The 13,128-nt window shown below is 47.8% G+C and overlaps 1 protein-coding gene across 1 annotated transcript in view; it reads left to right on the plus strand.

The window, feature by feature from the left end:
• The first annotated feature begins 6,506 nt into the window (after window positions 1-6,506).
• Window positions 6,507-13,128, plus strand: part of LOC143986831 (vomeronasal type-2 receptor 26-like) — a 37,037-nt gene continuing 30,415 nt past the window's right edge. Inside the window, exons 1-2 of the mRNA XM_077485239.1 lie at window positions 6,507-7,134; window positions 8,264-9,166. Coding sequence (XP_077341365.1) covers window positions 6,507-7,134; window positions 8,264-9,166 — 1,531 coding nt within the window. The remainder of the gene's footprint in view (window positions 7,135-8,263; window positions 9,167-13,128) is intronic.

Genomic DNA, 13,128 nt, shown 5'->3' on the forward strand with positions numbered 1-13,128 from the left:
CAGCGGTGCTCCGTAGGCGCTCCAGGGGCTACGCAAGTACGTAGGCAAAACGATGCCATGCCGTGCTTGCGCTGGTTTGTTTGGAGGACAGGAGCCACACTGGGGCGGATGTTTTGTCAGCTCTGCAGGGGCAGGTCGAGAGGTGGTTGACGCCACGCCAGCTTAAGCCAGGAATGGTGGTTTGCGACAATGGCACCAACCTCCTCTCCGCCCTCCGACAGGGACAACTGACCCATGTGCCCTGTGTAGCTCACGTCCTTAACCTGGTGGTGCAGCAGTTCTTGGGCAGGTACCCCGGCTTACAGGATGTCCTGAAGCAGGCCAGGAAAGTCTGTGTGCATTTCCGCCGATCATTTAATGTCTGTGCTCGGCTGGCTGAGCTCCAAAAGGAGTTGAACCTGCCCAAGAACCGCTTAATATGTGACATGCCCACCAGGTGGAACTCAGCTTTGGCGATGCTGCAGCGGCTGCACATGCAGCAGAGGGCCATCAATGAGTACCTGTGCGACTACGGCACCAGGACAGGGTCAGGGGAGCTCGGTTTTTTCTCACCACGCCAGTGGGGCATGATCAGGGATGCATGCACTGTCCTGTCACCGTTTGAGGAGGCCACAAGGAAGGTGAGCAGTGACAGTGCATGCATCAGTGACACTGTACCTCTTGTCCACCTCTTGGAGCATACGCTGCGTGGAATAATGGACAGGGCACTTGAGGCAGAACAGAGGCAGGAAGAGGAGGACTTCCTTGCCTCTCAAGGCCCCCTTTATCCAGACAGTGTTCCTGCTGTGCCACCCATCACACAGGAAGAGGATGAGGAAGAGGAGGAGGAGGATGATTGTGTCAGCATGGAGGTGAAGGCTGGCACTCAGCAGCATCAGCAGCAGCAGCAGTCTTGTAGGGATGATTTATAGTCCCAAGAAACCTGTGGACTTGTACGTGGCTGGGAGGAGGTAGCTGCAGATCATTTTGTCCTTAGTGACCCAGAGGACTCCGGACCGAATGCCTCAGCTTACCTACGCTGCATGGCCTCCCTGATCCTGCAAAGCCTGCGGAAGGATCCTCGTATTCTTCGGATCAAGGAGAGGGACCATTACTGGCTGGCCACTCTCCTTGATCCACGGTACAAGGGTAAGGTTGCCGACCTTATCTTGCCATCGCAGAGGGAGCAGAGGATGAGACATCTCCGGGAGGCCTTGCAGAAAGGTCTGTGCAACGCGTTCCCAGAGACTGGGAGGTTACAAACTCCTGGTCCTGGACAACATGTTGCTGAGGCATCAGTCAGAAGGAGCGGTGGAGAAGGTGGCCGTCTGACTGATGCTTTCAGACAATTTTTTAGTCCGCAGCCCTATGGTATGATCGGTTCCAGCAACCATCGCCAGCGTCTGATTTACATGGTGCAGGAATACCTAGGGGCAAGGTCAGACTTGGACACCTTTCCCACCGAAAATCCTCTGGCTTACTGGGTCTTGAGGATGGATCACTGGCCAGAGCTTGCACAGTATGCAATTGAGCTACTGGCCTGTCCTGCATCCAGCGTTCTTTCGGAACGCACCTTCAGTGCTGCTGGTGGCTTTGTTACTGATCACAGGGTGCGCCTGTCCACCGAATCAGTTGATCGACTGACCTTCATCAAGATGAATCAGTCTTGGATCACCCACAGCTACCAAGCACCTGAAGCTGATGTAACCGAATAATTTTTTTTGAAATATCACATCCCTTCAAGACTGCCTATGCAGATGCTGAGTGACTGTCCTGTTATGTTGATTGTCTATCCTCTTCCTCCTCCGCTGATATGTTGGAACATTTCTGGTTCTGGGTGATGTCATCAGCCCAATTTTTCTGCCCCTGTTTAACAGGGGCATTTAATTACATTTTTTGATGCAATGCTTTGCAGCAGAGCTAATTCCTGCAATAAAACTAGAGTATATGGGAGAGGTTGCAGTGTCGTGGCACCAGCACCAGTGCCTAAGGCCCAATTTTTCTGCCCCTGTTTAACAGGGGCGTTTAATTACAATTTTTGATGCAATGCTTTGCAGCAGGGCTAATTCCTGTAATAAAACTAGAGTATATGGGAGAGGTTGCAGTGTGGTGGCACCAGCACCAGTGCCTAAGGCCCAATTTTTCTGCCCCTGTTTAACAGGGACATGTAATTACAATTCTTGATATAATATTTCACAGGAGGGCCCGTTCCTGTGCCCACCCAGAGTAACTGTGAGGACTTATAGTGTTGTGGCACCAGCACCACAACCACCAAAGGTACATTTTTCTACCACTGTTCAACAATGGCATGTAATTACAATTCTTGATATAATCGTTCACAGCAGGGTGCTCCAGCGCCCACCAAGAGTCACTTTCAGGGCTTACAATGTTGTGGCAAAACCAACACCTTGTTCCACCAGTTCTGCAGAGCATATAGGGCAGGCCCCTACTTTCAAACATCCAACTTACAAACATCTCCTACTTGCAAACGGAAGAAGACAACAGCAAGTGAGATGAAAAAAGATGGACGACAAAACAAATTATACAGGGGTGATAACCCTTCCCTATGTTTTCCAAAAAGCTTAAAAATCGTTTTTTTGACTGGAGCTACACTTTAAAAATGTACCAGTTGAAAATTACAAACAGATTCAACTTAACAAAACAAACCTACACAGTCCCTGTCTTGTTTGCACCGCCTGTATACTGCTGTTCTGAGTATATAGGGCCTGGGGGCCACACACATTTCCTTTTTTTAATATGGGTACGGGATGCCCCTTAATATGCGTACAAGACCCAAAGGGGCTGGTAATGGGCAGGGAGGGCTACCCATGTAATTTTTCTCAATGATTTTCAACCATATTGCAGGAACCAGATATAACATTATATAACAGATATAACCGCAAGCAGTTTTAAATGATGTTATTTCCGTTTAATGTCATTTTGTGCAGGGACTGTTCTAAACACGGGAAACACGTGGCACTTCACAGGCATACTACAGACACCCCCCAGGCACTATATATTTTTTTTTTTGCAAAATCGTTTTTATTGAGTTTTTTAATAGTACAGAAAATCGCCCACACACGGGCCAACAGTACCCACACAGGGGCAAACACTCTGATGCGGCTACAGACCGCAGCAAAACACATCAGGTAACACAACAAATTCGGTCTTCCTCTGAAACAGCAACAGGCCTCACCAAGGAAGACCGAAAACAACCAAACCTAACTTATCTAAACCCCAATGTGGGGAGAGGGTAAAAGTAGGATAATCTGTGCTCAATGACATAAGTGCAGTATAGTATATCATAGAAATACATGTAGTACCTGGGTCAGTCTATTACCATAATCCAACCGTAATGGTGATCTAAAGGTTAGTTACTGCCTCAGTCACGGTAGTGCTATCGTCCAACCAGCAGGTCCACACCTTCTTAAATTTATGTGGGCAACCCCTGCCCTCGTAGGTGGCTCGATAAAGGGGCAAACTGGCATTCACTAGACCCTTCCAGAACTTGACAGAGGGGGGAGATGATTGTTTCCAGTTCATCGTAATGGCCTTACGTGCATAGTATAGTAATAAGGATATTAGTATTTTTTTAGCTCTGTGGATTAACATCTGTTCCACCAGCCCCAGCAGACAATATTTAGGATCATAAGGAATACTAGTCTTAGTGATATTAGCTATCACCTGGTGAACTTCCTTCCAGTAGTGTCCAATTGCTGGACAAGCCCAGAAAATGTGAAAGAAGTCCCCTGGCTGATACGAACATCTCCAGCACGCCGGAGAATGTATCGGTGACATCTGGTGCAGTCTGTGAGGAGTGTAGTGAGCTCTATGTACAATTTTATATTGAACTAGTTTGTCCCTGGCTGAGACCAGAGGGGAGAATGGAAAAACCCAAATCTCCCTCCAGTCATCGTCATCTAACTCCGGTATGTCCCCCACCCATTTCCTGCGGAGGGAGGACAGTCTGGGGACGGCAGCAACCAACAGGGACCTGTAAATCTGAGAAGTGGGTTTCTCCAAGTCCCTCACCCGAAGGGTGGACTCAAGCTCTGAATATTCCAACATGACTGGTTGACCTAAGAACTGACATCTAAAAGCATGGGCTATCTGGAGATACCTAAAATGAGCCTGTACAGGCACATTAAACTTGGTACACAATACATGAAAGGGAGCAAGCTCCCCACTGGTGATAACGTGTTCCAGAGTCAGTATTTTATGTCTGGCCCAGGCCTGTGGATCCGGGATAGTGATAAACTGTGGTAGATTGGGATTCAGCCACAGGGGGGTGTGAGGAGACCTCGTGTTCGGCAGAGATGCTCTCAACGCCTCTCCCACCTTCCACGCCCTCATAGTGGTGCGCATAGAGGGGGTGAGGCAGTGAGGCGTTTTTGGCCCCCTGAATATCAGCCCTTTCAAAGCCTCCAAGGACCCCACTATAGCCGCCTCCAACACCGTAGCAGAGTTGGTAAGATCAGGCTGCAACCACCAATGGACGGTCACAAGCTGAGCGGCCAAGAAGTATTTGTGGCAGTCCGGAAGAGCCAAGCCCCCACTGTCCACAGGCCTGGTCAGAGTGGTATACTTGAATCTAGGTGTTCCAGCCCCCCAAATAAATGAAAGGAAAAGTTGTTTAAGTGAAGTAAAGAAGGTTTTATTTAGCCATTGTGGGCAATTCCTAAATATGTATGTTAATTTGGGGAGGACTTTCATTTTAAGAAGGTTAATGCGCCCAATGAGGGAAAGGGGAAGATTGCCCCATGCCCTTAGTTTGGATTTAATCCCCATCAAAACAGGTTCAAGGTTAAGCCGGACAAAATCCCCGCTCTCCCTTGAAATAATGATACCTAAGTAGGTAAAGCTATCCACCCATTGAAGTGGGGTAGAGGGGGACGAGGAGGACCTGGCCCCCTCGTCCACTGGGAAAAGCTGAGACTTATGCCAATTCACCCTTAACCCGGTGAAGGTGGAAAAATTGTCCATAATTCCGAGTGCGCCCTGCAAAGAGTCACCAGCATCGTTTAAAAAAAGCAGTAAATCATCCGCATAGAGAGCCACTCTCTCCTCCAGCCAGCCCACCTTAAGTCCACAGATCTCGGCCGAGCATCTAAGGGCCTCCGCGATAGGTTCCATTGCCAGGGCAAACAAGGACGGGGAGAGAGGGCATCCCTGCCTGGTGCCCCTTCGCAGGGGGAACGGAGGAGACAAGGAGCCATTCAATTTAATACATGCAAGGGGGCCGGTGTACAATGTGCGCAGCCAGGTTATAAACTGCAGTGGAAAACCCATTTTTCTGAGCACCTCCCACAGATACACCCACTCTACCGTATCAAATGCCTTCTCCCCCAGGCACTATATTTAAAGGAATATTTCACTTTTTTTTTTTCACTTTAATCGTCATTAAAATCAGTGCTCCCGCCAAAACGGCCATTTTTAAAAACATTTTAGCCATTGACCCATGTCCCCTGGGGCAGGAGCCAGGTCCCCAAACCCTTTTTAGGACAGCATCTTGCATATTAGCCGTTAAAATTAGCACTTTTAATTTCGAACGTTCGAGTCCCATAGACTTCAATGGGGTTCTAAAGTTCGTTCGAATTTGGGGTCCGTTCGAAAGTTCTGGTGCAAACCAAACCGGGGGGTGTTCGGCTCATCCCTAATCAGCACCATCAACCTATTTGGTATACAGCAAGAACAGATACTATTGCAAAAGTCAGGGTGGCTACATACTTGTTTAGAGAATTACCAGGAAAAAAAAACAAAAAACAGAAGAAGCTTTCAACCACCATGGTCACACAGCTTCTTTATAAACAGATCCAATTGCATTTAAAGATATGCATTAAAAAAACTTCCATCATGATAAGTCCATACTTAAAGCGGTCCTCCATCCTGAAGTGGAAGTTCCACTCATCTGATCCCTCCCCCCCTCCGGTGCCACAATCGGCACCTTTCAGGGGGGAGGGGGGTGCAGTTACCTGGATAATCCAGGTATCTGCACCCACTTCCGGGACAAGACCGCCACAGACCGCTGCAGATGCCCCGCCCCCCGTTGTGTTCTGGGAAACACACAGTTCCCAGGACACATCGGGGACCAGCAGAGACGCGCAGCGCGACTCGCGCATGCGCAGATGGGACCCGGGCAGTGAAGCCGCAATGCTTCACTTCCCGATTCCCTGGCAGAGGATGGCGGCGGGGGCAGCAGAGAGACGAGCGATTGCTCGTCATCTGCCGCCGACATCGCTGGACCCTGGGACAGGTAAGTGTCAATTTATTAAAAGTCAGCAGCTGCAATATTTGTAGCTGCTGGCTTTTAATATTTTTTTTAAAGGTGCAGAACCACTTTAAGGAATGTCCCACAACATGTAAACAGTTTAAAAAAAAGGAGATAGAGGGTGTGGCCAGCGCGCAAGCAGTATGGACGTTTAGGGAGAGAGCTCCGCAGCATCAGCGGTATATACAGCGACACCGGACCCACAGCCTGCATCGCTCCAAGCACTCGAGTGGCGAACTGATCCCCCATCACGACTGGCATGACCAGGAAATGTAAAGATGACCGGGGACCCAAAAAACGTACTTCTTTCTTCCCCCCACCTCTGCACGGGGGAAGACAAGATGGCGCTGGTCTCTCCACAGACAGAGGAGCGTGCAGCGCCAGCTCTCCCTACACAGACATGCCAGATGCCATACCGCTACCCACTGATGGAGCAGAGAGACACTCTCCTCCTCTGGGTGAAGAAGATCCTCCTAGCCCATCATGCTGCAGCCCAGTGAAGACACGGCAAAAGCTGGACTACACAAGCAGTGAGGTAAGCCAAAACCCTACTGCATTTCTAGGCCCTGACAGGCCTGAGCTCTCCTCTATAGCGGCCTTCCCCACAGCTAACCAGCTCATACTGGATACACAACTTAAAGAGATTCTGATGACTCTCCACAATTCCCTCCATAATGACCTGTGTACACTAACTAAACAATTCTCCAGAGAATTTCATGCCCTCGGAGATAGAGTTAACAATATTGAACAGTCTATGGGGGATATGACTTCTACCATTAATGAGCTAGTAGATGCTCACGATGAAAATGTAGAAGATAAGGTGTGGATTAAGGCCAAAATGGCCGACCTTGAGGACCGTTCACGGAGGAACAACCTCAAAATCAGAGGTATCCCCTAAAATGTCCAAACGCCCGATCTCAAAAAATACGCCACAGACCTCTTTTCTACTTTACTACCGGACCTCCCGGCCATTGAGCTTACAATTGACCATATACATCATCTCCCAAAACCGTTCTTCTTGTCTCCTTAGACCCCTAGGGACATCCTGATGAGAGTCCATTTTTGTCACACTAAGGAGCAAGTTCTCTATAAGGCCAGGTCTATGGGGCAACTGCCGCAACTGTATACTGCTCTCCAATTATTTGTGGATTTGTCTAAACATACGTTAGACATGAGAAGGCAGCTATTCACAATTACAAAGGCGCTCCGCAACCATAGAATTGAATACAAATGGAAACACCATCCAAACTTTCTATACAGAAAGATGGTACCTCCTACATTGTGTCCTCTGTCGACAAGGGCTTGGCGCTGCTCCACACCTGGGGTATTATCCCAGAACCTGCACCGCCAGTGGGAGCAAAGAAGAATATAGAGAGACTCCAACCTCAATGGCACTAACAGATTCGCTACACTCTGCATGGTCCACTGAAGCTATACCTTGGTGACTATTCACTTATTTTTCTCAACTAACCGCCATGATGCTCCACTATGTCAGATCCATACCTATTGGCCCTCAAACTTTTCCCACTCAGTAACAATGCAGCAAAGTGTGCATTTTGCACTACCGCATTCTTTAGTTTTTTTTTTTGGTTTTGTTCGCTTTGTTTGTTTTTTGTTTTTTTTCTACACAGCAATTCAACTCTACGGAAGGAGAATAGAGCACTCCACCATGCATCACTACTACTGCACTAACTGCGCAGGTCTTCTAGGACAGCAAGAGGCTCTAACAGCACCCGCGTTGCTTCACTACGCCTGCCTGACAGCTGCATCCCCTTACATCTAATATCGGATCTAGTGAGTACTATACTGCATCTCGCCACCACTTCTTTCACATGACCACAAAAGTCTTATCTCTCAATGTCAACGGGCTTAACCACCCGGCCAAAAGACACTCCCTATGGCGCACAGCCAAAACCCATTCTTGCCAAGTCTTATGTGTGCAGGAAACGCACTTCAAAAGAGGCGAAGAGTCCAAATGCACGCATCCGGACTATCCCCATATCTTCTGCTCTTCAGGTACCAACAAAACCAGAGGAGTTCTTAACGCTATTCATTGTTCCGTAGACTTCAAACTTCAGGAATTCATCTCAGATATTAACGGCCGCTACCTTATTCTGACTTGCACTATTGACTTTGTTCCCTTAACTATAGCGACAGTCTATGCGCCTAATCGCAAACAACTGTCATTCTTGAACAACACGATGCGGAAAATCCGCAAGGTACAGAAGGGCTCCTTGGTCCTATCCGGAGACTTCAACATAATTCACGACCCAGAACTAGATACGTCTAACCCTAAAACGAGGAACCATCTCACAATGGGACCGTTTTTGCTCAAAAATGATCTCTATGATACCTGGAGATGCCTCTACCCAGATGACCGGGAATACTCTTACCATTCACCGGTTCATAATACCTACACTCGTATTGACTACATATTTACTGATAAATGGTTATTACAGAGGGTTGCGGAGTCTGACATTGCGCCTATAACATGGGTGGATCACGCCCCAATCAGTACCACACTTCACATAGTGAAATCACAACCAACACATAAAGTATGGAGGGTCAACGTTCAACTTCTTCAAATACCTACCTCAGCAGACACTTTAAGACAACAGATGGCTGAATTTTTTGCAAACAATGTGGGCTCGGTGTCAGACTCGGCCACCCTCTGGGGCGCCCATAAGACATTTTGTAGAGGGATTCTAATACAATTAAATGCCCAGGCCAGGAAGAGGAGGACGCAGCAATTAGATACCCTCACCGCGGATATCAAAGCTCTTGATGCCCTCAATCAACTCCGACCAACCCCGCAATTAAAACAAAAACTTCTAACGCTAAGACAGGAACTAAGGGCGGTGTTATTAGACGTCTATGAAAAACAATATCATAAATTGAAAGCCAGATACTATCATACTAGTAATTAGTGATGGACGAACTTCCGACGGGATGTTTCGCGAATGCGGACCGCGGACGCGGGTGATAGTTCGCGAACCGGAACGTTCGCGGCGGGCCCCATTGACTTCAATGGGAGGCGAACTTCGCAAACCTATAGGTCAAATTTGCAGCCACAAAATAATTATTAGCTGTGCAAACATAGTCCCACCACATGGCCAATGACATAACACATGTATGAGGTGAATCTGGGATCGACAACTACAAGCATTCTTTTTTTATATGGGAAATTGTTGTGACAATTCAGGACTGTGGAGCGCATGAAGGCAATGGAGGAGATGGAAGGTCAGGGACCAGGGTAGGCAAAGAAGAGGGTGCAGGAGATGATCACCAGCAGCGTGACATACAGCAATGACACCTGCACCGTGATAGAGTCATCTGACAGCAGCACCGTGATACAGAGCACTGACATCAGCAGCGTGACATACAGCAATGACACCTGCACCGTGATAGAGTCATCTGACAACAGCACCATGATAGAGAGCACTGACATCAGCAGCGTGACATAAATCACTCACACCAGCACCGTGATATACAGCACTGACAGCAGCACCGTGATAGAGAGCACTGACATCAGCAGCGTGACGTATAGCAATGACACCTGCACCGTGATAGAGTCATCTGACAACAGCACCGTGATAGAGAGCACTGACATCAGCAGCGTGACATAAAGCACTCACACCAGCACCGTGATATACAGCACTGACAGCAGCACCGTGGCAGAGAGCACTGACATCAGCACCGTGATATACAGCACTGACACCTGCACCGTAAGCAGCCCCAGGAGGAAGTCAGCATAGCACAGGGATGGTGGGAGCCCCTCATAATGAGCATAGCACAGGGATGGTGGGAGCACCTCAAAATATGCACAGCAGAGGTACAGCCCCAGGAGGAAGTCAGCACAGCACAGGGATGGTGGGAGCCCCTCATAATATGCACAGCAGAGGTACAGCCCCAGGAGGATGTCAGCACAGCACAGGGATGGTGGGAGCCCCTCATAATAAGCAGCCCCAGTAGAAATATGACACCGCTCAACCTCTTCAAAGAGGAGGGTACGGGCATATAGTACGGTGTGCTTTTTTTGGACAAGGAAGTGAGCCAAATTATATAAGGACTTTTGTGGACCAAGTAGGTTGTGTGTGAGTGATTAGCAGACTGTACGTCAGTCCCTATACCGATGAAGGACTGCTGCAGTATAGGGCAGCGGTCAGCAGTAGTGCACCTCAACCCTATGTATTGTGGACCGATACCAGTCCTTATAGAATAGCAGACTGTACCTCACTCAACCCTATGTACTGTAGCACCCTAGACCAAGTTACCAGTCCTTATAAGAACTTTTGTGGACCAAGTAGGTTGTGTGTGAGTGATTAGCAGACTGTACATCAGTCCCTATACCGATGAAGGACTGCTGCTGTATAGGGCAGCGGTCAGCAGTAGTGCACCTCAACCCTATGTATTGTGGACCTATACCAGTCCTTACGGAATAGCAGACTGTACCTCACTCAACCCTATGTACTGTAGCACCCTAGACCAAGTTACCAGTCCTTATAAGGACTTTTGTGGACCAAGTAGGTTGTGTGTGAGTGATTAGCAGACTGTACGTCAGTCCCTATACCGATGAAGGACTGCTGCATTATAGGGCAGCGGTCAGCAGTAGTGCACCTCAACCCTATGTATTGTGGACCGATACCAGTCCTTATAGAATAGCAGACTGTACCTCACTCAACCCTATGTACTGTAGCACCCTAGACAGACCAAGTTACCAGTCCTGATAAAGAGCTTTGTGGAACAAGTGAGTTGTGAATGATTAGCAGACTGCAGCAGAAGGGCAGCAGTCAAGTATAATATTCTTTCTATATTTGGAAGAAAGAATATTATACGTGTACAAGCCTATTACCATACCACTGATACCAGTCCTGAAAAGAACCTTTGTGGAACTAATAGTAACAGCTACTGTTTAAACTGACCCTCACTGCCTGACACACTGCTTCCTGCCTGTCCCTATATAAACTGGCAAAACAGAGGCTGGAACAATAACTGGTTACTGGAATAGCACTTTTGTGGACCTGATAGTAACAGCTAATGATGATGACTAATCTGGCTGTCCCTACAGCAGCACACACCGTCCTGTCCCTTTCTCTAAACTGACAAAAGACACTCAGACTGCTGCAACAATCACTATCACAACACTGCCTATCCTGAACTACACCTAACACCTATACCAGTCCTGAAAAGAACTTTTGTGTACCAAATAGCTAGCGATGTATCTCTCCCTGCTCCACACAGCAACCTCTCCCTATAGTGACAGAAGAAAGAATGTAAAATGGCCGCTGGATCGGGTGTATTTATAAGTTAGGGGGAATGTCCAAGTGTCCATGTGCTGTAATGTCTCAATTGGCTGTCCTGTACCCCATGATGGATGTGTCATCAGGTCAAAGTTCTTTTACACAGTAAAAACACGGAAGTCCGCCGGGCGAACGGCGCCAATAGTCCGCCGAACGGGCGGACCGCGAACAGCCGAAATTCGCCACGAAACGACCGCCGGGCGAACTGTTCGGCCATCCCTACTAGTAATAAAGCAATCCAAAATTCCGTACCTATACCACCCTAGCACTAACACCAAACTACGAGATCCCCAGGCTATTGCGGATGCCTTTAGCTGCTATTACAGCACATTGTACAATCTGGACACAGATACAAGCACCCTTCCTCCTACGCCTGAATCGATACAGAAATTCCTAGCCACGGTTCACCTGCCGTCTCAAACTGACGCCCAACTCGAGGCCCTTAACGCCCCTTTCACTACGCAAGAAATCATAGCAACCATTGAATCCCTTCCGATCGGAAAATCCCCCGGCCCAGATGGATTAGAAGCAGAATATTACAAATTCCTTAAAGACACCTTAGCTCCTCATTTATGCCAATTGTTTAATGATGCTGCCTCCTCCTCGACCTTCCCTGCCGAAATGCTAAGAGCTTTAGTGGTTAACCTCCCAAAACCTGGTAAACCAGCAGAGGTTCCCCAAAATTTTCGACCAATATCCCTCCTTAATACCGACATCAAACTTTATGCGAAAATGATAGCGACAAGACTGATGACGTATATGCCCTTGCTCATCCACAGGGACCAAACGGGGTTTAACAAAGGAAGACAGACTTCCGACGCAACTACACGCCTTATTAATATTATCCATCATGTGGGTCACTCTCGAACGCCTTCTCTGCTTCTTTCTTTAGATGCAGAGAAGGCGTTCGACAGGGTCCACTGGGGATATCTCCGACAGGTACTAATGAAGTTCGGATTTGCAGGACATATCCTTTCTGCCATCTTAGCCCTCTATAGACAGCCCTCAGCTCAAGTTTACATTAATGAAATGCTATCCCTCCCATTTGACATTTCGAATGGTACAAGGCAAGCATGCTCCCTTAATTTTTAACTTAATTATCGAACCCTTAGGAGAACGAATTCGCTCGGACCCCTCTATTACAGGATTACGTATCGGATCAACAGATCATAGAATAAGCCTATTCGCAGACGACATAGCCCTTATACTCACGAACCCTACTACCTCTCTCCCACGACTTCAAACCATCTTACAGGAATTTGGCTCAGTATCTTACTATAAAGTGAATGAGACCAAATCACAAATATTGGACTTGGGCGTAGACAGTAACACTAGACGTTCCCTCTCTGCCACATTTCCCTACAAATGGTCGAATGACGGAATCCCATACCTAGGTGTGACTCTAATTAAAGCAACTAATAGATTATTTCATGCAAATTTCTACCCCTTTAGGTGACAATTCGAATCAGATCTAAACTCCCTAAGTAAATTTGAATTCTCTTGGGTGGGTCAAGATGATGTTGCTGCCAAAATTGCTCTACCTGTTTAGAACTCTCCCTATCCACCTCCCTAGAAACTACC

Source organism: Lithobates pipiens, unplaced genomic scaffold (assembly GCF_037356315.1).
Source record: "Lithobates pipiens isolate NorthernLeopardFrog02 unplaced genomic scaffold, aLitPip1_a1.2 Scaffold_18, whole genome shotgun sequence".
Classification (NCBI taxonomy): domain Eukaryota; kingdom Metazoa; phylum Chordata; class Amphibia; order Anura; family Ranidae; genus Lithobates; species Lithobates pipiens.